General features: G+C 58.7%; 1 protein-coding gene across 1 annotated transcript; it reads left to right on the top strand.

The window, feature by feature from the left end:
- Positions 1-3,799: 3,799 nt before the first annotated feature.
- On the top strand, positions 3,800-13,002 carry FBXW12 (F-box and WD repeat domain containing 12; the record flags this gene model as incomplete). The annotated part of the gene is made up of 10 exons (XM_081105898.1): positions 3,800-4,084; positions 4,649-4,686; positions 4,905-5,038; positions 6,484-6,599; positions 7,646-7,912; positions 10,161-10,319; positions 11,180-11,395; positions 11,595-11,939; positions 12,007-12,140; positions 12,505-13,002. The coding sequence occupies 10 exons, from the start codon at positions 3,800-3,802 to the stop codon at positions 12,602-12,604; spliced, it is 1,794 nt and encodes a 597-aa protein (XP_080962024.1). The 3' UTR covers positions 12,605-13,002.
- Between the last annotated feature and the right edge of the window lie 1,651 nt (positions 13,003-14,653).

Raw genomic sequence — 14,653 nt, 5'->3', positions numbered from 1 at the left:
AACTTGCTCACGTGTCCAGTCCTGTGGGGGGGAGGGAGCGGGACACACTGGCTCCCTCACTACATCCGGCTCGAGACAAACAAAACCAGCGGACAAACCGCAGGCACATGCCCTGAGTCTGGGAACGCAAAGATCTCATTCCTTTCTATGTAAATAGAGAAACCAGGTGGTTCCCAAGATTTGTGTGTAAAAGTCACATTTGTATAGGAGGCGTCACAGGAAAATTTAGAGTCCTACATTCTTTTAACATCCACTGTGACTGGAGTCGGCGTTAAAGAGCAGGCGGGCACCCCTAGAAGAGGCCCTGAAGTGAAATGGAAGTCGTTAGGAGCAGAGGGCGCGGTGTGAACACCCCCTGAGGGCAAGGCGGGCTCCGCTCATGGACAGGATGAGGCTCAGGACCCCAACACGGTGCCTGGGGCGGGCGCTCTCTCAATCTCAAAGCACACGTTCCCCGGAACATTTCACACGTGAGGCTCTGGAGGAGAACGTCGTTGAATGCCGGACGGAGAGCAGGGAGGCTGGTGGAAGGAGCTGGGGTTGCCATGTGGTAGGAAAGGAGCCCAGGTTTAGAGACTTGGAGGCAAACAGCTTGAGTGTTGTCCTGCGGACCCAGAGATGGCCGGTCAGATTCCCGGGCCAGGCACAGGCCTTTCGCGACTGATCCCCGGTAGGGGCGTGCGGGAGGCAGCCAATCGATGTTTCTCTTTCCCTCTCCCTTCCTCTCTCTTTCTCTCTCTCTCTCAAAAATCAATACAAACTTATTTTTTAAAAATAAGTTTAAGCAACTCCTAGCAGCCAATGAAAGTGCCCAAACAGAATGTCAACATTAACTGGAGCAGAAACTTGCCGGTGATTTCCAGCGCGATGGGAGGCAGAGTCCCCGGAGGTAAATGACCACGGAGAACCTCCGTCCACCGTCCAGAGGGACTACAGCTCCTGGGAGGGATGAGCGTCCCCGAGGGCATGACTGCCTCCTCCTTCCCAGAGCCCCGGCGCCAGGCATCTGTGTCCACAGTGAGACAGACTGTGTGCGAAGGGGCTGCCGAGGAGGTGGACGTAAACACGTCCATTTCCCCACCGATGTCTGCGTGTCCGCCACTGTGGAGAGGAAAGTCATGCCGCCGTGGCAGGCGGTTGGCAGACGAGGACGACGGGCCGGGCACGGGTCACCAGGGCAGAAGGCCCGGCGCCCAGCAAGGGGTAAAAATGAGAAAACAAGACCCTGGTCCCTAGGGTGACAGCCCCCCACCCCCCAGCGTATGGCTGGTCATGCGGTTTGAACCCTGACCTTTCCCCCCTGGAGATAACATCGCGGCCTCAGTCGTGTCTCAGCTCCAGGCCCAGAAAAGCAGCAAAACCAGACCAGTGACCGTGGCCGCCTCGGCCGCTGCCCTGACTAGTGACCCCTGTCCTGGCGCCGACAACACAGGAGACCCCGACCCTGACAGCTCGCCTGGGAGCTGATGTGTATTCTACTGAGACCCTCCCCTGAGATCCCCCCCCGAGCGGGTGATACCCTCAGCACAAGGGAGCCTGCGTGCCCCCCCAGCACGCCCACACCGTCCCCCCCTTCTTCCCTGGGAGGGACGCAGGAGACTTGCACCCAGGGGAGCCCGCAGCGCAGCCCTTCCTGGGCGGAGCCCTGAGCCTGTCTCCGGCCCCCCTTCTCTGGCTTCTCAGGGAGCCCAGCAGCACCCCCCCCCAACGCCCTGCGGCTCAGTGCCCTGTGGCTCCGCCTCCCCACCCGCTCTTCCTTAAGCAGATTCCAGTTCCCTTCAGTCACTCGCTCAGCTGGCTACGCAGCCGCTCCCGCCACCGCCTTAGCCTTCGTTTCAGGGGAACGTCATTTAAAACGAAGTCTCCCAGCTAGGAAGCCGCTCACACAGAGGTCGGAGGGAGCAGGTCTCACTGTTGGACAGCCTTTGGCCAGAAGGCGATGCGTCTCCCAGCAGCCCACTGTGGGGCGGAAGGACGGAGGGACGGAGGGACGGAGGGACGGAGGGACGGAGGGACGGAAGGACGGGAATCTCATGTGGCTGAGCAGCTCTGGCCATCGCCCAAGTGCCCTCCAGACAGGGTTCATTCCACGTGCACCTGCGAGGGGGTGACTAGTTAGTTCATTGGCTTTGTAGAAGCAGAAAAAGAAATCTCTCTCTTTTTTCAAAAATTAGACTTTATTTATTTTTAAATCCTCACCCAAGGATAACTTTCCATTGATTTTAAAGAGAGTGGAAGAGAGGGAAAGACAGAGAGAAACATCCATGTGAGAGAAACACTTCGCAGGCCGACGCTCTGTCCACTGAGGTGTTTGTATTTCAGAGAGATGGCCCCCAGGTCCTTTAGAAAAATATTCCCGAGTCATACAGCTTCTAAAACCTTTACACACATGTCAGAGCGATAGAGAGAGACTCACAGCGACGAGATTTCCAGAGTAAGCGCTCTGAGACAGCGGTTCTCAACCTGTGGGTCACGACCCTTTGGCGGTCGAACGACCCTTTCACAGGGGTCGCCTAAGACCATCCTGCACATCAGATATTTACATGACGATTCACAACAGCAGGAGCATGACAGTGAGGAAGTAGCCACGAAAATAATGCTACGGTTGGGTCACAACATGAGGAGCTGTATTTAAAGGGCCGGAAGGCGGAGAACCGCTGCTCCAAGAGCAGGGAAGGGGGGGAATGGTGTCTATTTTCAACAGGGAAAGCGAAGCCTGAGTCTCGTTCCCCTCTGCCCCTGCCCCCGGCGGGAGCTCCCGGTGGTCACCAGGTCGCCGTGGGGACGGCCCCCAGGGCCTGGCGCTGCCGGCCAGCCCCGGGCCACCGCCCATCCCTTCCTCTGCTGCGTGTAATTCAATCTTCTGTTTGCACAACAAGCCTGGCCTGTGAGTCCCGAGCGCGTGAGAGAGACAGACTCCTTTCATCAGAGAAATTACATCCCGTCCAGGGAGCGATGGAGACCAGACACCAAACACGTGCGCTTAATCCACTTACAGCCTCGCCGCCGGCTGACGGGCGGGAGCCAGCGAGGGCGCACCAGGGCCGAACCGGCGGGCAGTGCCCTCGGAGGGAAAGCTGGGTGTGCGGGTCGGATGCGAGCGAAGGGACTGACCCCGAGAGAACAGGAGGGTCGCAAGCAACCAGAAACGGAGGAGGCTCTGAGCCAGAGGGCGGATGGGACACAGAGCATGCACGGGGGCCAGAAAGAGCTGTGTGAGCACGTGGAGTCCGGTGCCTTTAAGGTCAAAGCACAGATGTTCAGAGGGCAACAGGCTGGCCCGGCCGGCGGGGCTCCGTGGCTGAGCGTCGACCTAGGAGCCAGGAGGTCACGGTTCGAATCCCGGTTGGGCACAGGCCCGGGTTGTGGGCTCGATCCCCAGTGTGGGGCGTGCCGGAGGCAGCCGATCACTGATTCTCTCTCATCACTGATGTTTCTCTCTCTCTCTCTCTCTCCCTTCCTCTCTGAAATGAATAAAAAATACATATTTTTAAAAGTGACATCTTTCTTTTAAAAAATAAATGAATAAAATCACAAAGATTCAAGCAAACGGTAATGGTGTGGCAGGCAGCTCCCTGGGAGAGCAGCGTCCGCTGGAGAGCAGGCAGGGGGGCCGGACTTCCTTAGGGGAGAGCGGCTGCCTCTCCGCAGGTGGGAGTGGAGGCCGGGCACCTGCAGCCTGTCCGCTCCAGCCCGGGGGCAGGTGGGAAGCCTCCCAGGGCGCAGCCGGGGCCACGTTAAATGCAGGGCAGCCTGCGGGGGGGAAGGAGCTGGCCACGGGCTCGGGCTCGGCCACGAGATGGAGATGGAGGTGGAGATGGAGATGGAGGCGGAGGCGGAGGTGGAGATGGAGGCGGAGGTGGAGGCAGAGACGCAGGCCGAGGTGGAGGTGCAGACGGAGGCGGAGGTGCAGACGGAGGTGCAGACGGAGGCAGAGACGGAGGCGGAGGCGGAGGCGGAGGCGGAGGTACAGGTGCAGGTGCCGGTGCCGGTGCCGGTGCCGGTGCCGTCGCTGTTGCCTAAAGTGCCGCTGCTGCACATCTTCTCCTTCCTGGACGCCTCCAGCCTGCTGCAGGCGGGCCAGGTGAGCAAGGTGCGTGCTCGCCCCGGCCCTCTGCGCTCTGTCCACCTTCTTGGTGCCAGTACAGGACCCCTCCCCTTGCTCTGGGGCCTCAGGATCCTGGCGCCCCAGCATCACACCCACGCGAACTTCCTTTGTCCCTTACCGTGACCTCGTCAGGCCTGGCGTGCCCGTCGGTGCCCTTGGGAGTCGGTGCGTCTCTTGGCCGCTTTGAGCGCCGATTAGCAAACTGCAGGCGCGCGTGGCGGTCAGGCCAGCACCCCTCACCCTCGGAGCCTGTTTGTTCCGTGAACATGACAACGGGGTGCCCGGGGGTCATTGTACTGACAGTGGCTCTCGAAGCCCCATGTCCAGCCCAGGAAGCCCCCAGAGTCGCCCAGGAGGGCCCTGTCCCGGCAGCGACGGCCTCTGCTGTCACCATGTCCCGCGGGCCCCGCCTGGGCGGCTTGGAGAGCCAGGAGGGTGGCTCGTTCCCCGCGAGGGCCTTGCTCCCAGAACAGAAGACAGTGATGGAGGGGCCCGCGTTTGGGTACCAGTTGCCTGCTTCTCCCCCTTCTCTCCCCCAAGTACTGGAACAAGATGGCAGATGACGAGAACCTGTGGAGGTACGGCCAGGGGAGGTGGGAGGGCGGGCAGGGGGGAGGGAGGAGGGAGGAGGGTGGGGGAGGGCAGGGAGGGGGGAGGGGAGGGGAGGGGAGGGAAGGTGGAGGGCAGGTGTCCCTGGGGTGTGAGCGGAGGCCTGGGGGTGGCTGGGGTGGGGGGCTGAGGGGCTGCAGCGGGTAAAGGCGGGCGTGACTCTTCCCAGAAGCCTGTGTCGGAGCAGATGGAGCGGCTCCTGGGAGGCCCCGCAGGTGCCCGCGTGGAAGCAGCTCTTCCTCGCCCAGGCCCGGCGCGAGCTCCGCATGGCACGGGCCCAGCCGCAGGACTTCTCCTACCGGGAGGCCACCGGCAGCCTCGGTGCGGGACGGGCAGCACGGTTCACTGTGGAGGAAACACTGCTTTGGGCTGTGTGCCTGCACACACGCATGTGTATGTGCTCGTGTGCGTGTGCACGCGTCAGTGTGTGTGCACGTGTGTGCCTGCATGTGTGTGTGCACACGACAATGTGTGTGCATGTGCTCGTGTGCATGTGTGCGCGTCAGTGTGTGTGCACGTGTGTGCCTGCATGTGTGCGTGTGTGCGCCAATGTGTGTGCATGTGCTCGTGTGCATGTGTGCGCGTCAGTGTGTGTGCACGTGTGTGCCTGCATGTGTGTGTGCACACGACAATGTGTGTGCATGTGTGCACGTCAGTGTGTGTGCACGTGTGTGCCTGCATGTGTGCGTGCGTGCGCCAATGTGTGTGCATGTGCTCGTGTGCATGTGTGCGCGTCAGTGTGTGTGCACGTGTGTGCCTGCATGTGTGCGCTCGCGCCAATGTGTGTGCATGTGTATGTGCTCGTGTGCGTGTGCACGCGTCAGTGTGTGTGCACGTGTGTGCCTGCATGTGTGTGCACACGACAATGTGTGTGCATGTGTATGTGCTCGTGTGCGCGTCAGTGTGTGCGCACGTGTGTGCCTGCATGTGTGCGCGCGCGCCAATGTGTGTGCATGTGTATGTGCTCGTGTGCATGTGCACACATCAGTGTGTGTGCACGTGTGTGCCTGCATGTGTGCGTGCGCGCGCCAATGTGTGTGCATGTGTATGTGCTCGTGTGCGTGTGCACGCGTCAGTGTGTGTGCACGTGTGTGCCTACATGTGTGTGCGCGTATGTGTTCTCATTCAGCGAAGAGAAAGGGAACGAAGACGGAACGGGACTGGGCTGCTGTGGTGACACCACTGTCCCTGCTCCCGGCCGTGTCCCCTGTGCCCTGTGCCGCCTGGAGAACCCAGAGTGATCTTTGCACAACGTCAAACCGGGCCCATGACTCCCTTTTCCCATCCCTCCTGGAATACACATTTTAAAGGAAAAGAAACATTTATTTACTTACTTATTTTTATTGATTTCAGAGAGGAAGGGAGAGGGAGAGAGAGATAGAAACATCAATGATGAGAGAGAATCATAGATCGGCTGCCTCCTGCTCACCCCCTACTGGGGTCAGGACATGGGCCCTGACCGGGAATCGAACCCAGGACCCTTCAGTCTGCAGGCTGGTGCTCCACCCACTGGAGCCACACCGGCCAGGACCCGATGGAATTATTTTTAATCCCCATTTTATATCTATGGAAACTGAGGTTAATGAGGAAAAACAAATCGGTGAACATCTCCCCGGGGGCCAGGTTTGAATGACGCTGAAGCCAGGGTTCCATCCCTGCTCCATTAAGGCTGCAGGAAACTTACCATCGCTGTCCCAGAATCCTCCTTGCTCAGCGGGTCGCTCCTGAGTGCCTGGTGGCCGAGGATTGCCTGCGTTGCCTTCCAGGCGTCTTGGGGCCTTTGGCCTACTTCTCAGGAAGCGACCCCTCCATGAGCGGACAGAAGTCCATCGTTTGCGCCGTGTCTTCAAGGCGCGTGCTCTACGCCTGGGACGTGCAGGAGGTGAGTCTGCAATGAGCACACGGCCGGCCCCTGTGGCCGCCCTGTCCGCAGGCGAAGCCGGGGCGGGCCCCTCCTTTGGCAGCAGGAAGTTTCCAATCAGGTCTTCTAACCGTAACTCGCCACCCTTCACCTAGGCCAGTGACGGCGGACCTTCTGAGCTCGGGTGCCAGCATTTTGAAAACCCGAACTTCACTCTGGTGCCATGTCACATATAGAATTTTTTTGATATTTCAACCATAGTAAAACAAAGACTTATATTTTTGGTATTTATTTTATATATTTAAAGGCCATTTAACACAGAAAAATCAACCAAAAAAATGAGTTCGCGTGTCACCTCTGACCCGCGTGTCATAGGTTCGCCATCACTGACTTAGACTGTAGTGCGCAGAGAATTCACATTTTAAATTCCCACCCTCCCCGGAGGATGATTTTTCCATTGATTTATTTTTATTTTTCTTTCTTTTTTTTTCTTTATTTTTTAATTTTTATTTTTTTAGAGAGAGTGGAAGGGAGGGAAAGGGACGGGGAGAGAGAAACATCCATGTGAGAGAGACATTGATGAGCTGCCTCCTGCAGAGCCCCAACCAGGGCTCGGGCCGGGAGGAGCCTGCACTGAGCGCGTGCCCTTGACCGGACCCAGCCTGGGCCTTTCCGTCTGCAGGCCGATGCTCTACCCACCGGGCCACACCGGCCAGGGCTTCACGACGCCTTATGTTCACGACCCTCACGCGGCTGAGATGCAGCAGAACTTTCTTTTTTTAAAAAAAATATATTTTATTGATTTTCTACAGAGAGGAAGGGAGAGGGATAGAGAGTTAGAAACATCGATGAGACAGAAACATCGATCAGCTGCCTCCTGCACATTCCCCACTGGGGATGTGCCCGCAACCCAGGTACATGCCCTTGACCGGAATCGAACCTGTGACCCTTGAGTCCGCAGGCCAACGCTCTATCCACTGAGCCACACCGGCTAGGGCCAGCAGAACTTTCTTAATTCTGTTCCTGCAAAAAAGACATCTGGTTTGGGGGAAGCTTCAAATAAGTAGGGGCAGGACCCACGCCCCCGGGGAGCGCCCCCTGAACCGCCCGTGCTCCCCGTCCAGGGCTCTCTGACCTGGTCCAGCCCCGCCCAGCAGGCCAACATCAAGCACCTGGCCACCCTGCCCCAGCGGTCACTGGCGTTCACTGTGGACAGGGAGGAGACCGTCAAGGTGTGGAACTGCCAGGACGCGGAGCCCCTGGCCACGCGCAGCATGCCCAGGTGCTGCTTCTCCTTGGAGGCCTTCCTCGCGGACGACGGCCCCGTTCTCATGGTGAGCGGGCTGCCCACCTCCTGGGCAGGCGTCGGGCCCCCTGACGGTCACCGCCCAACCTGCCTTCTTCTCTTTCTTTCTTTCTTTTTTTTTTTTTTGAGATTAAACCCTTATCAGATACGAGACTAGAGGCCCGGATGCACGGAATTCGTGCAAGGGGCTTGGGGCCCTCGCAGCCCCGGCTTCGGAAGGATGTCCGGGAGGACGTCTGGATGGTCGTTGGGCTGTCTGGTCTAATTAGCATATCACGCTTTTATTATTTAGATAATGTTGGCAAATATGTTCTCCCATGCAGTGGGCTCTCTTGTGTTGTTGGTTTCTTTCTTTCTTTCTTTTTTTTAAATATATTTTTATTGATTTTTTTACAGAGAGGAAGGGAGAGGGATAGAGAGTTAGGAACGTCGATGAGAGAGAAACATCGATCAGCTGCCTCCTGCACACCCCCTACTGGGGACGTGCCCGCAACCCAGGTACATGCCCTTGACCGGAACCGAACCTGGGACCCTTCAGTCCGCAGGCCGACGCTCCATCCACTGAGCCACACCGGCCAGGGCTGTCGTTGGTTTCTTTTGCTGAGCAGAAGCCTTTTATTTTGATGGAGTCCCACTTGTTATTTCCTCCTTGGTCTCCATTGCCCTAGGGAGCTGTGTCTGTAAGGATATTGCTACACATACGTCTGCTCTTTTGCTGCCTAGGGATTATTCTAGGAGGTTTATGGTTTCCCGTCTTACATTTAAGTCCTTTATCTATTTTGAGTTTGTTTTTGTGTATGGTGTAAGTCGGTGGTCTAGTTTCTTTTTTTTTTTTTGCATGTATCTGTCCAATTTTCCCAGCACCATTTATTGACGATACTGTCTTGACTCCATTGTATGCTCTTGCCTCCTTTCTTAAATATTAATTGAGCGCAATGGCTTGGGTTGATTTCTGGGTCCTCCGGTCCGTTCATTGGTCTATGTGTCTCTTCTTGTGCCAGTACCAGGCAGTTCTGAGAACAATGACTTTGTAATACAGCTTGATATCTGGTATTGTGATCCCCCCAACTTTGTTCTTCTTCCTCAGGATTGCTGTAGCTAATCGGGGTCTTTTTTTATTCCATATGAATTTTTGGAGCATTTGTCCTAGGTCTGTGAAATATGTCATTGGTATTTTAATAGGGATTACATTGAATCTATTTTTTAAAATATATTTTTATTGATTTCAGAGAGGAAGGGAGAGGGAGAGCTAAACATCAATGATGAGAATCATTGATCGGCTGCCTCTTGCACGCCCCACACTAGGGATCAAGCTTAAAACTTGGGAAGTGCCCTGACTGGGAATCGAACCGTGACCTCCTGGTTCATAGGTTGATGCTCAACCACTGAACCATACCAGTCAGGCATTTTTTTTTGGTAAATCCTCACCTGAGGATATTTTTCCCATTGGCTTTTTTTAGAGAGAGTGGAAGGGAAAGGGAAAGACAGATGGGTTGCCTCCTGCACGCACTCCAACCAGGTCCGGGAACCTGCAGCCGAGGTCCGTGCCCTTGACCGGAACTGAACCCGGGAGCCTTCAGTCCTTGGGCCGGAGCTCTATCCACTGAGCCACACCGGCCAGGCTCCCCCTGTGCTCCTGAGGCATCTGTTCTCGCCTCCGCTGGAGCCACACAGACGTTTACACCCGCTTGGCCCCTGTCATTCCTCAGCACCTTTGCTCAGCTCTGACAGCAGAGACCCGGGGTGATGTTACGAGTGTCTTCCTTCCCGTGTGTCTTGTTGGAGGACATGACCTTGGACAGGGGTCATGTGGGGAGAGACATTGAGAAAAAGGCAGTCGCTGTGCGAGTGAGCCACCAGCCGGGGTGCTGGGCCTTAGGACATCGTGTTCCCTGGGATCATCCCAGGACCCTGTGGGGCAGGCTGGTCAGAGGAGTTCACCTCCTCTCTGTGGCTGAAGAAATGGTGGCACCGCCCTGGCCGGGTGGCTCAGTGGATAGAGCATCAGCCTGTAGACAGAAGGGCCCCGGGTTCGATTCCGGTCAGGGCACAGGCCCGGGATGCGGGCTCGATCCCCAGTGGGGGGCGTGCAGGAGGCAGCCGATCCATGATCCTCTCTCAGCATTCATGTTTCTCTCTCCCTCTCTCCCTTCCTCTCTAAAACGGATAAAAATATTTTTTAAAGAAAGAAAGAAATGGGGGCCCCCCCACCCCGCCAGGCCGCCCCCCGGGCTCTAGGGTCTCCTCCCGTGACGGGCGGGCGTGCTCTGCTGCAGGTGGGCGACTCCGAAGGGGACATCCACACGCTGACGGTGCCCACGCTGGCCAGCGTGTCCCGCGTGAACGCGTTCGGCTACAGCGTGGACCTCTTGTACTGCTCGCCCAACAGGAAGTGGGTCTTCGCCTCGGGGATCCACCCGCACATGCTGCCCCAGGTAGGGCCGCCCGGTGCTCGGCCGCAGCCTCGGAGGGTCAGGGTGAGGGGTGGAGGCGGGAGGGTCCCCGGCCCGGAGCGCGGCCAGGACCGGACGGCCGCCCCCTCGAGGCCCAGCACACGCGGCCTCCGTTCCTGGAGCCGAGAGCCGCTGTCCTGGGCGCAGCAACCCCTTCCCAGGGACGGAGGTTTGTGAGTGAAAATGGGTGCCTGGGGCCCGAGTCAGCCCAGGATGGAGGAGGGGGCGCGACAGGAGGGGGGGCCTGGTGGCGCTGGGTTGGCTCGGTGGATGGAGCCCTGGCCTGTGCCCTTGACCAGAATCGAACCCGGGACCCTTTGGTCCGCAGGCCGACGCTCTCTCCCTGAGCCTGGCCGGCCGGGCGAGCATGTGGCTGGGCCCCAGGGAGCAGGGAGCTGAGGGAGGCGCAGCGACGGCTCGGAGGGGACCTGCCGCAACCTGGTGGGGGCCCAGGGCGGCCGCACGGAGACCATGGGGAGGGGGCGCTGGGGACCCTGCTCCGTGTGACCCCGGTGACGGGCAGGACAGGAGGACAACGAGTGACAAACAGTGACTACGAAAGCCTTCCTGCGACTCGGATAAAGCTTTGGCCACAGAGAGGAAGAGAGAGGGAGAGAGAGAAACATCAGTGATGAGAGAGAGAGAATCACGAATCAGCTGCCTCCTACGGAGGATGGAGCCCGCAGCCCTGGCCGGAATCAAACCCAGGACCCTTCGGTCCGAAGGCCGACGCTCTAGCCACCGAGCTCGGCCCAGGACGTGCAGTGGAGGGTTTCCTGGCGCTGCTGCTGCTCGGAGACGGTGACCCCTTCGCCTGACCCCGTGCACTGGTATCCCCACAGGTGTTCTCCGCCCAGGGCCTGCTGAGGCCTGGAGGCAGCGCCCCCTCGAGCGTCTCTCTCCCGTTCGCATTCTGCAGCCAAGCCTGCTGGGCCCTGAAGCGCGCCAACAGGGTGACCGTGATGTTCCGGAGAGCGTCCTGCGGGAGGACAGGGTTCGGCACCTTCGACCTGGCAGCGACGAGCCCTGGGGGCCGCTCGGGCCTGGAAGGTGGGCCTGCGATCGGCCAGCCGCCTCTGCAGGGCGGGGCTTTCTTAGCTGGAGGCCTGTCTGATTCATTGTTATTTTAAAAATATATTTTCATTGATTTTGGAGAGGAAGGGAGAGGGAGAGAGGGAGAGAAACATCCATGATGAGAGAGTAATGGATCGGCTGCCTCCTGCACGCCCCGCACTGGGGATCGAGCCCACAGCCCGGGCCTGGGCCCCGACCGGGAATCGAACCACAACCTCCTGGTTCCGAGGTCGATGCTCAACCCCTGAGCCCCGCCGGCGGGCGAGTTTATCTTTTCATTCAGGGTCAGGAGGTGGCTCTGACGACACGACCCAAAGTCTGCCTGGTCGTGTGTTTCCCCTGAAAACAGCCCGTCAGATTGCGGCCTTCATGCTGCCGGACGGGATGGAGGACCCGCTCCGGATGGGGGTCCGGGACGGAGACTCGATCGTCTTTGAGAGCGGGCCACACCTGTTCCTCTTCTCCATCCGCGGCCACCTGCTGCATCGATTCAGCCACCACCAGAAGGCCATCTGCTCCTTATGGGTGGTGCGTACGCCCTCCTCCTGCCGCCGGCTCCGGCGGGGGCGCCGCTCACCCTGGCCCTCCTCCGCAGGACTCGCTCCACGTCCTCACCGCGTCCACGGACAACTACCTGCACCTGTACATGTGGGAGGAGGAAGGCCGCGGCGCAGGCCTCCTGAGCTGCTGCCACCTGGAGCAAAGGCGGGCCGACCCCACGCCCAGCTGGTGAGCCCTGCTTGGCGATGACTCTTCCTCACGATTTCAAATGTCTAGTTAAGCAAATTAACAAGGGGTCCTAGAGTTTAAACAGAAAAGATTCTTTGCCCCGGCCGGTGTGGTTCAGTGGGTAGAGCATCAGCCTGCGGACTGAAGGGTCGCGGGTTCGATTCCTAGTCAGGGCACATGCCCAGGTTGAGGGCTCGATCCCCAGTGGGGGCGTGCAGGAGGCAGCCAATCAATGATTCTCTCTCATCACTGGTGTCTCTCTTTCCCTCTCCGAAATCAATAAAAATTTAAAAAGAAAACAAAAACCCCACCCTAGACCTGCGCTCCCTCCCGCCCACTGAGGGTGCTGTGCTTCCTTCGGCAGCTACTACTCCAGGGCGATCTGCGACAGCACCAGCATCGTGTGTGTGGTGTCCAAGGCCCGCGAGGCCAGCGTCCTGGTGATGTATTCTTTGGACCCGTGATGCGGCGACGAGTGCGGCCCACCTGGCATCGACTTCCTCGCTGTAGTAAAGAGAATTCTATTTGCAAACCCAGGATGATTATTTAGCGATAGTGGACAAAACAGCAGTCACTTATCGATCAGGAATCCGACACCCGACAGGTACACAGTCACACGCTAGGAAGACGGAGGGTGGGAAACGGGCCCTTCGCCCGAGCATCAGGGAGCGGGGAGACCTCGAAGGCAGCGGACGTGAGTGGTCACACAGTACGCAGTCCCAGGCAACCCCGCGGAGGCATCTGATGGGGAAAGGGCGGCTTTAGGTTGAGGCTGGTTACAAGGGAAGGCGCCGCGTCCGATTGTCAGCGTCCTTGCCTGTAAGCAGCCCAAACTGAGTCCTGTGGAACGTAAGCCAAAGGAGGTGCATTAGAAAAATAGAAATATAAAAAAATATATGTATTTTTATTTCAGAGAGGAAGGGAGAGAGAGAGAGAGAGAGAGAGAGAGAGAGAGAGACATCAATGATGAGAATCATGGATCGGCTGCCTCCTACACGCCCCGTACTGGGGATCCAGCTTGCAACCCAAGCATGTGCCCTGGACCGGAATCGAACCCAGGACCCTGCGGTCCACAGGCTGATGGCTCTATCCACTGAGCCCAAACGGGTTGACATCGACACGTAGCTAGAAGAGACTCAGAATACACGTGGGACTGAGAAATAAAAACACGTCAGAGGCTCCGTCACGGGAATGTCCCCACGGGAATGGATCTGATGAAGGGCTGGCCCCGGCCTGTGTCACTAGCTCAGGATTCCGAGTCCTGGGAGCGGCTCCCAGCAAACCAAGCCTAAAACCCGGGGTCTCCTCTCCTGACTTTGGGGGGCGGGCGGGTTGGGAGGAAGTCGCCTGAGGGGTTAGAGCGCGCTAGTGGAAGTGTGGTCCCCATGGGAGACTCTCCAAGAGCCTGTGGGTGTCTAAGCGGAGTGCCCACCGTCCCCTCCTAGAAACCGACTGGACGCGGTGCCCAGGAGGCGGGAGGAAGGCCCGGGAGGGTCTGCGGGGAGAGGCGGCCTGAGGGCCGAGCCCGTCTCAGATTCAGACCCGAGGGAAGCGTGTGGCTGGGGTCGGTGGCGGGAGACGAGGCGGAAAGTCAGAAAGTGTGGACTCAGACATTTGCAGGATGTAACTCACACTTAATACATATTAAGTGCGATGATGAGATTGTTTTGTTTAGTGAGTGTTTTTATAGCAAAGGAGCAGAAAGACCCGTATTTTTTAGACCTATGCTTTTCAGAAGGCTTTTAGAAAATGGATTTAAAATCGTCGTCGTGGAGCCCTGGCCGGTGCGGCCAGTTGGCTGAGCATGGCCCGCGCACTGGACGGTGGCCGAGGCCATCCCCAGGCAGGGCGCGGGCCTGGGTCGCCGGCTCCATCGCCGGCGGGGGCGGGCGGTAGGCAGCCCATGGATGTTTCTCTCTCTCCCTTCCTCTCTCTCAAGTCAATAAGAACATATTTGAAAAAAGAAAAAAAGTAGCCATAGTGACTGAAGAGAGCCAGCTGAGCCATTTTCTTTCTTTAATATGTTTTTATTGATTTCAGAGAAGGAGAGAGAGAGAAACATCCGTGATGAGAGAGAATCGTGGACCGGCTGCCTCCTGCACGCCCCACGCTGGGGATCGAGCCCGCAACCCGGGCCTGTGCCCCGACCGCGGGGTGCGGCGGGGGTGGGGGTGCGCGGGGACGGGGCCATTCTGTCTCAGGTGCACGTATCAGCAGGTGGTCAGCCCACGGGCCGATCGACAAAACCCCAAATGACAATCTGCGCCCGCCCTGCGCCCCGGGTTCTCCAGCCCCAGGAGCCGCGTCCCCGGGGGGCACCAGGGCGGGAGCGCGCGGCCAGGGACGAAGCGCCTCTCCGGACCCCGGGCCCCCGCGCTGTCCGCCCACCAGGCCCCGCCTGCCCTGCACCCAGGAGCCCACCCCCACCCCCCACCCCGGGTCTGCGCGCACCGGCTGTCCGACCGCGGGAGCTGCGCAGGCCGGGAGCGGGCAGGGTAATGCCTCCCCGGCCG

Source organism: Myotis nattereri, assembly GCF_964212035.1.
Source record: "Myotis nattereri genome assembly, chromosome: 14".
In the NCBI taxonomy this organism is placed as follows: domain Eukaryota; kingdom Metazoa; phylum Chordata; class Mammalia; order Chiroptera; family Vespertilionidae; genus Myotis; species Myotis nattereri.
The sequence above is the reverse complement of the archived record's forward strand: the minus strand, read 5'-3'. Positions and strand labels throughout refer to the sequence as shown.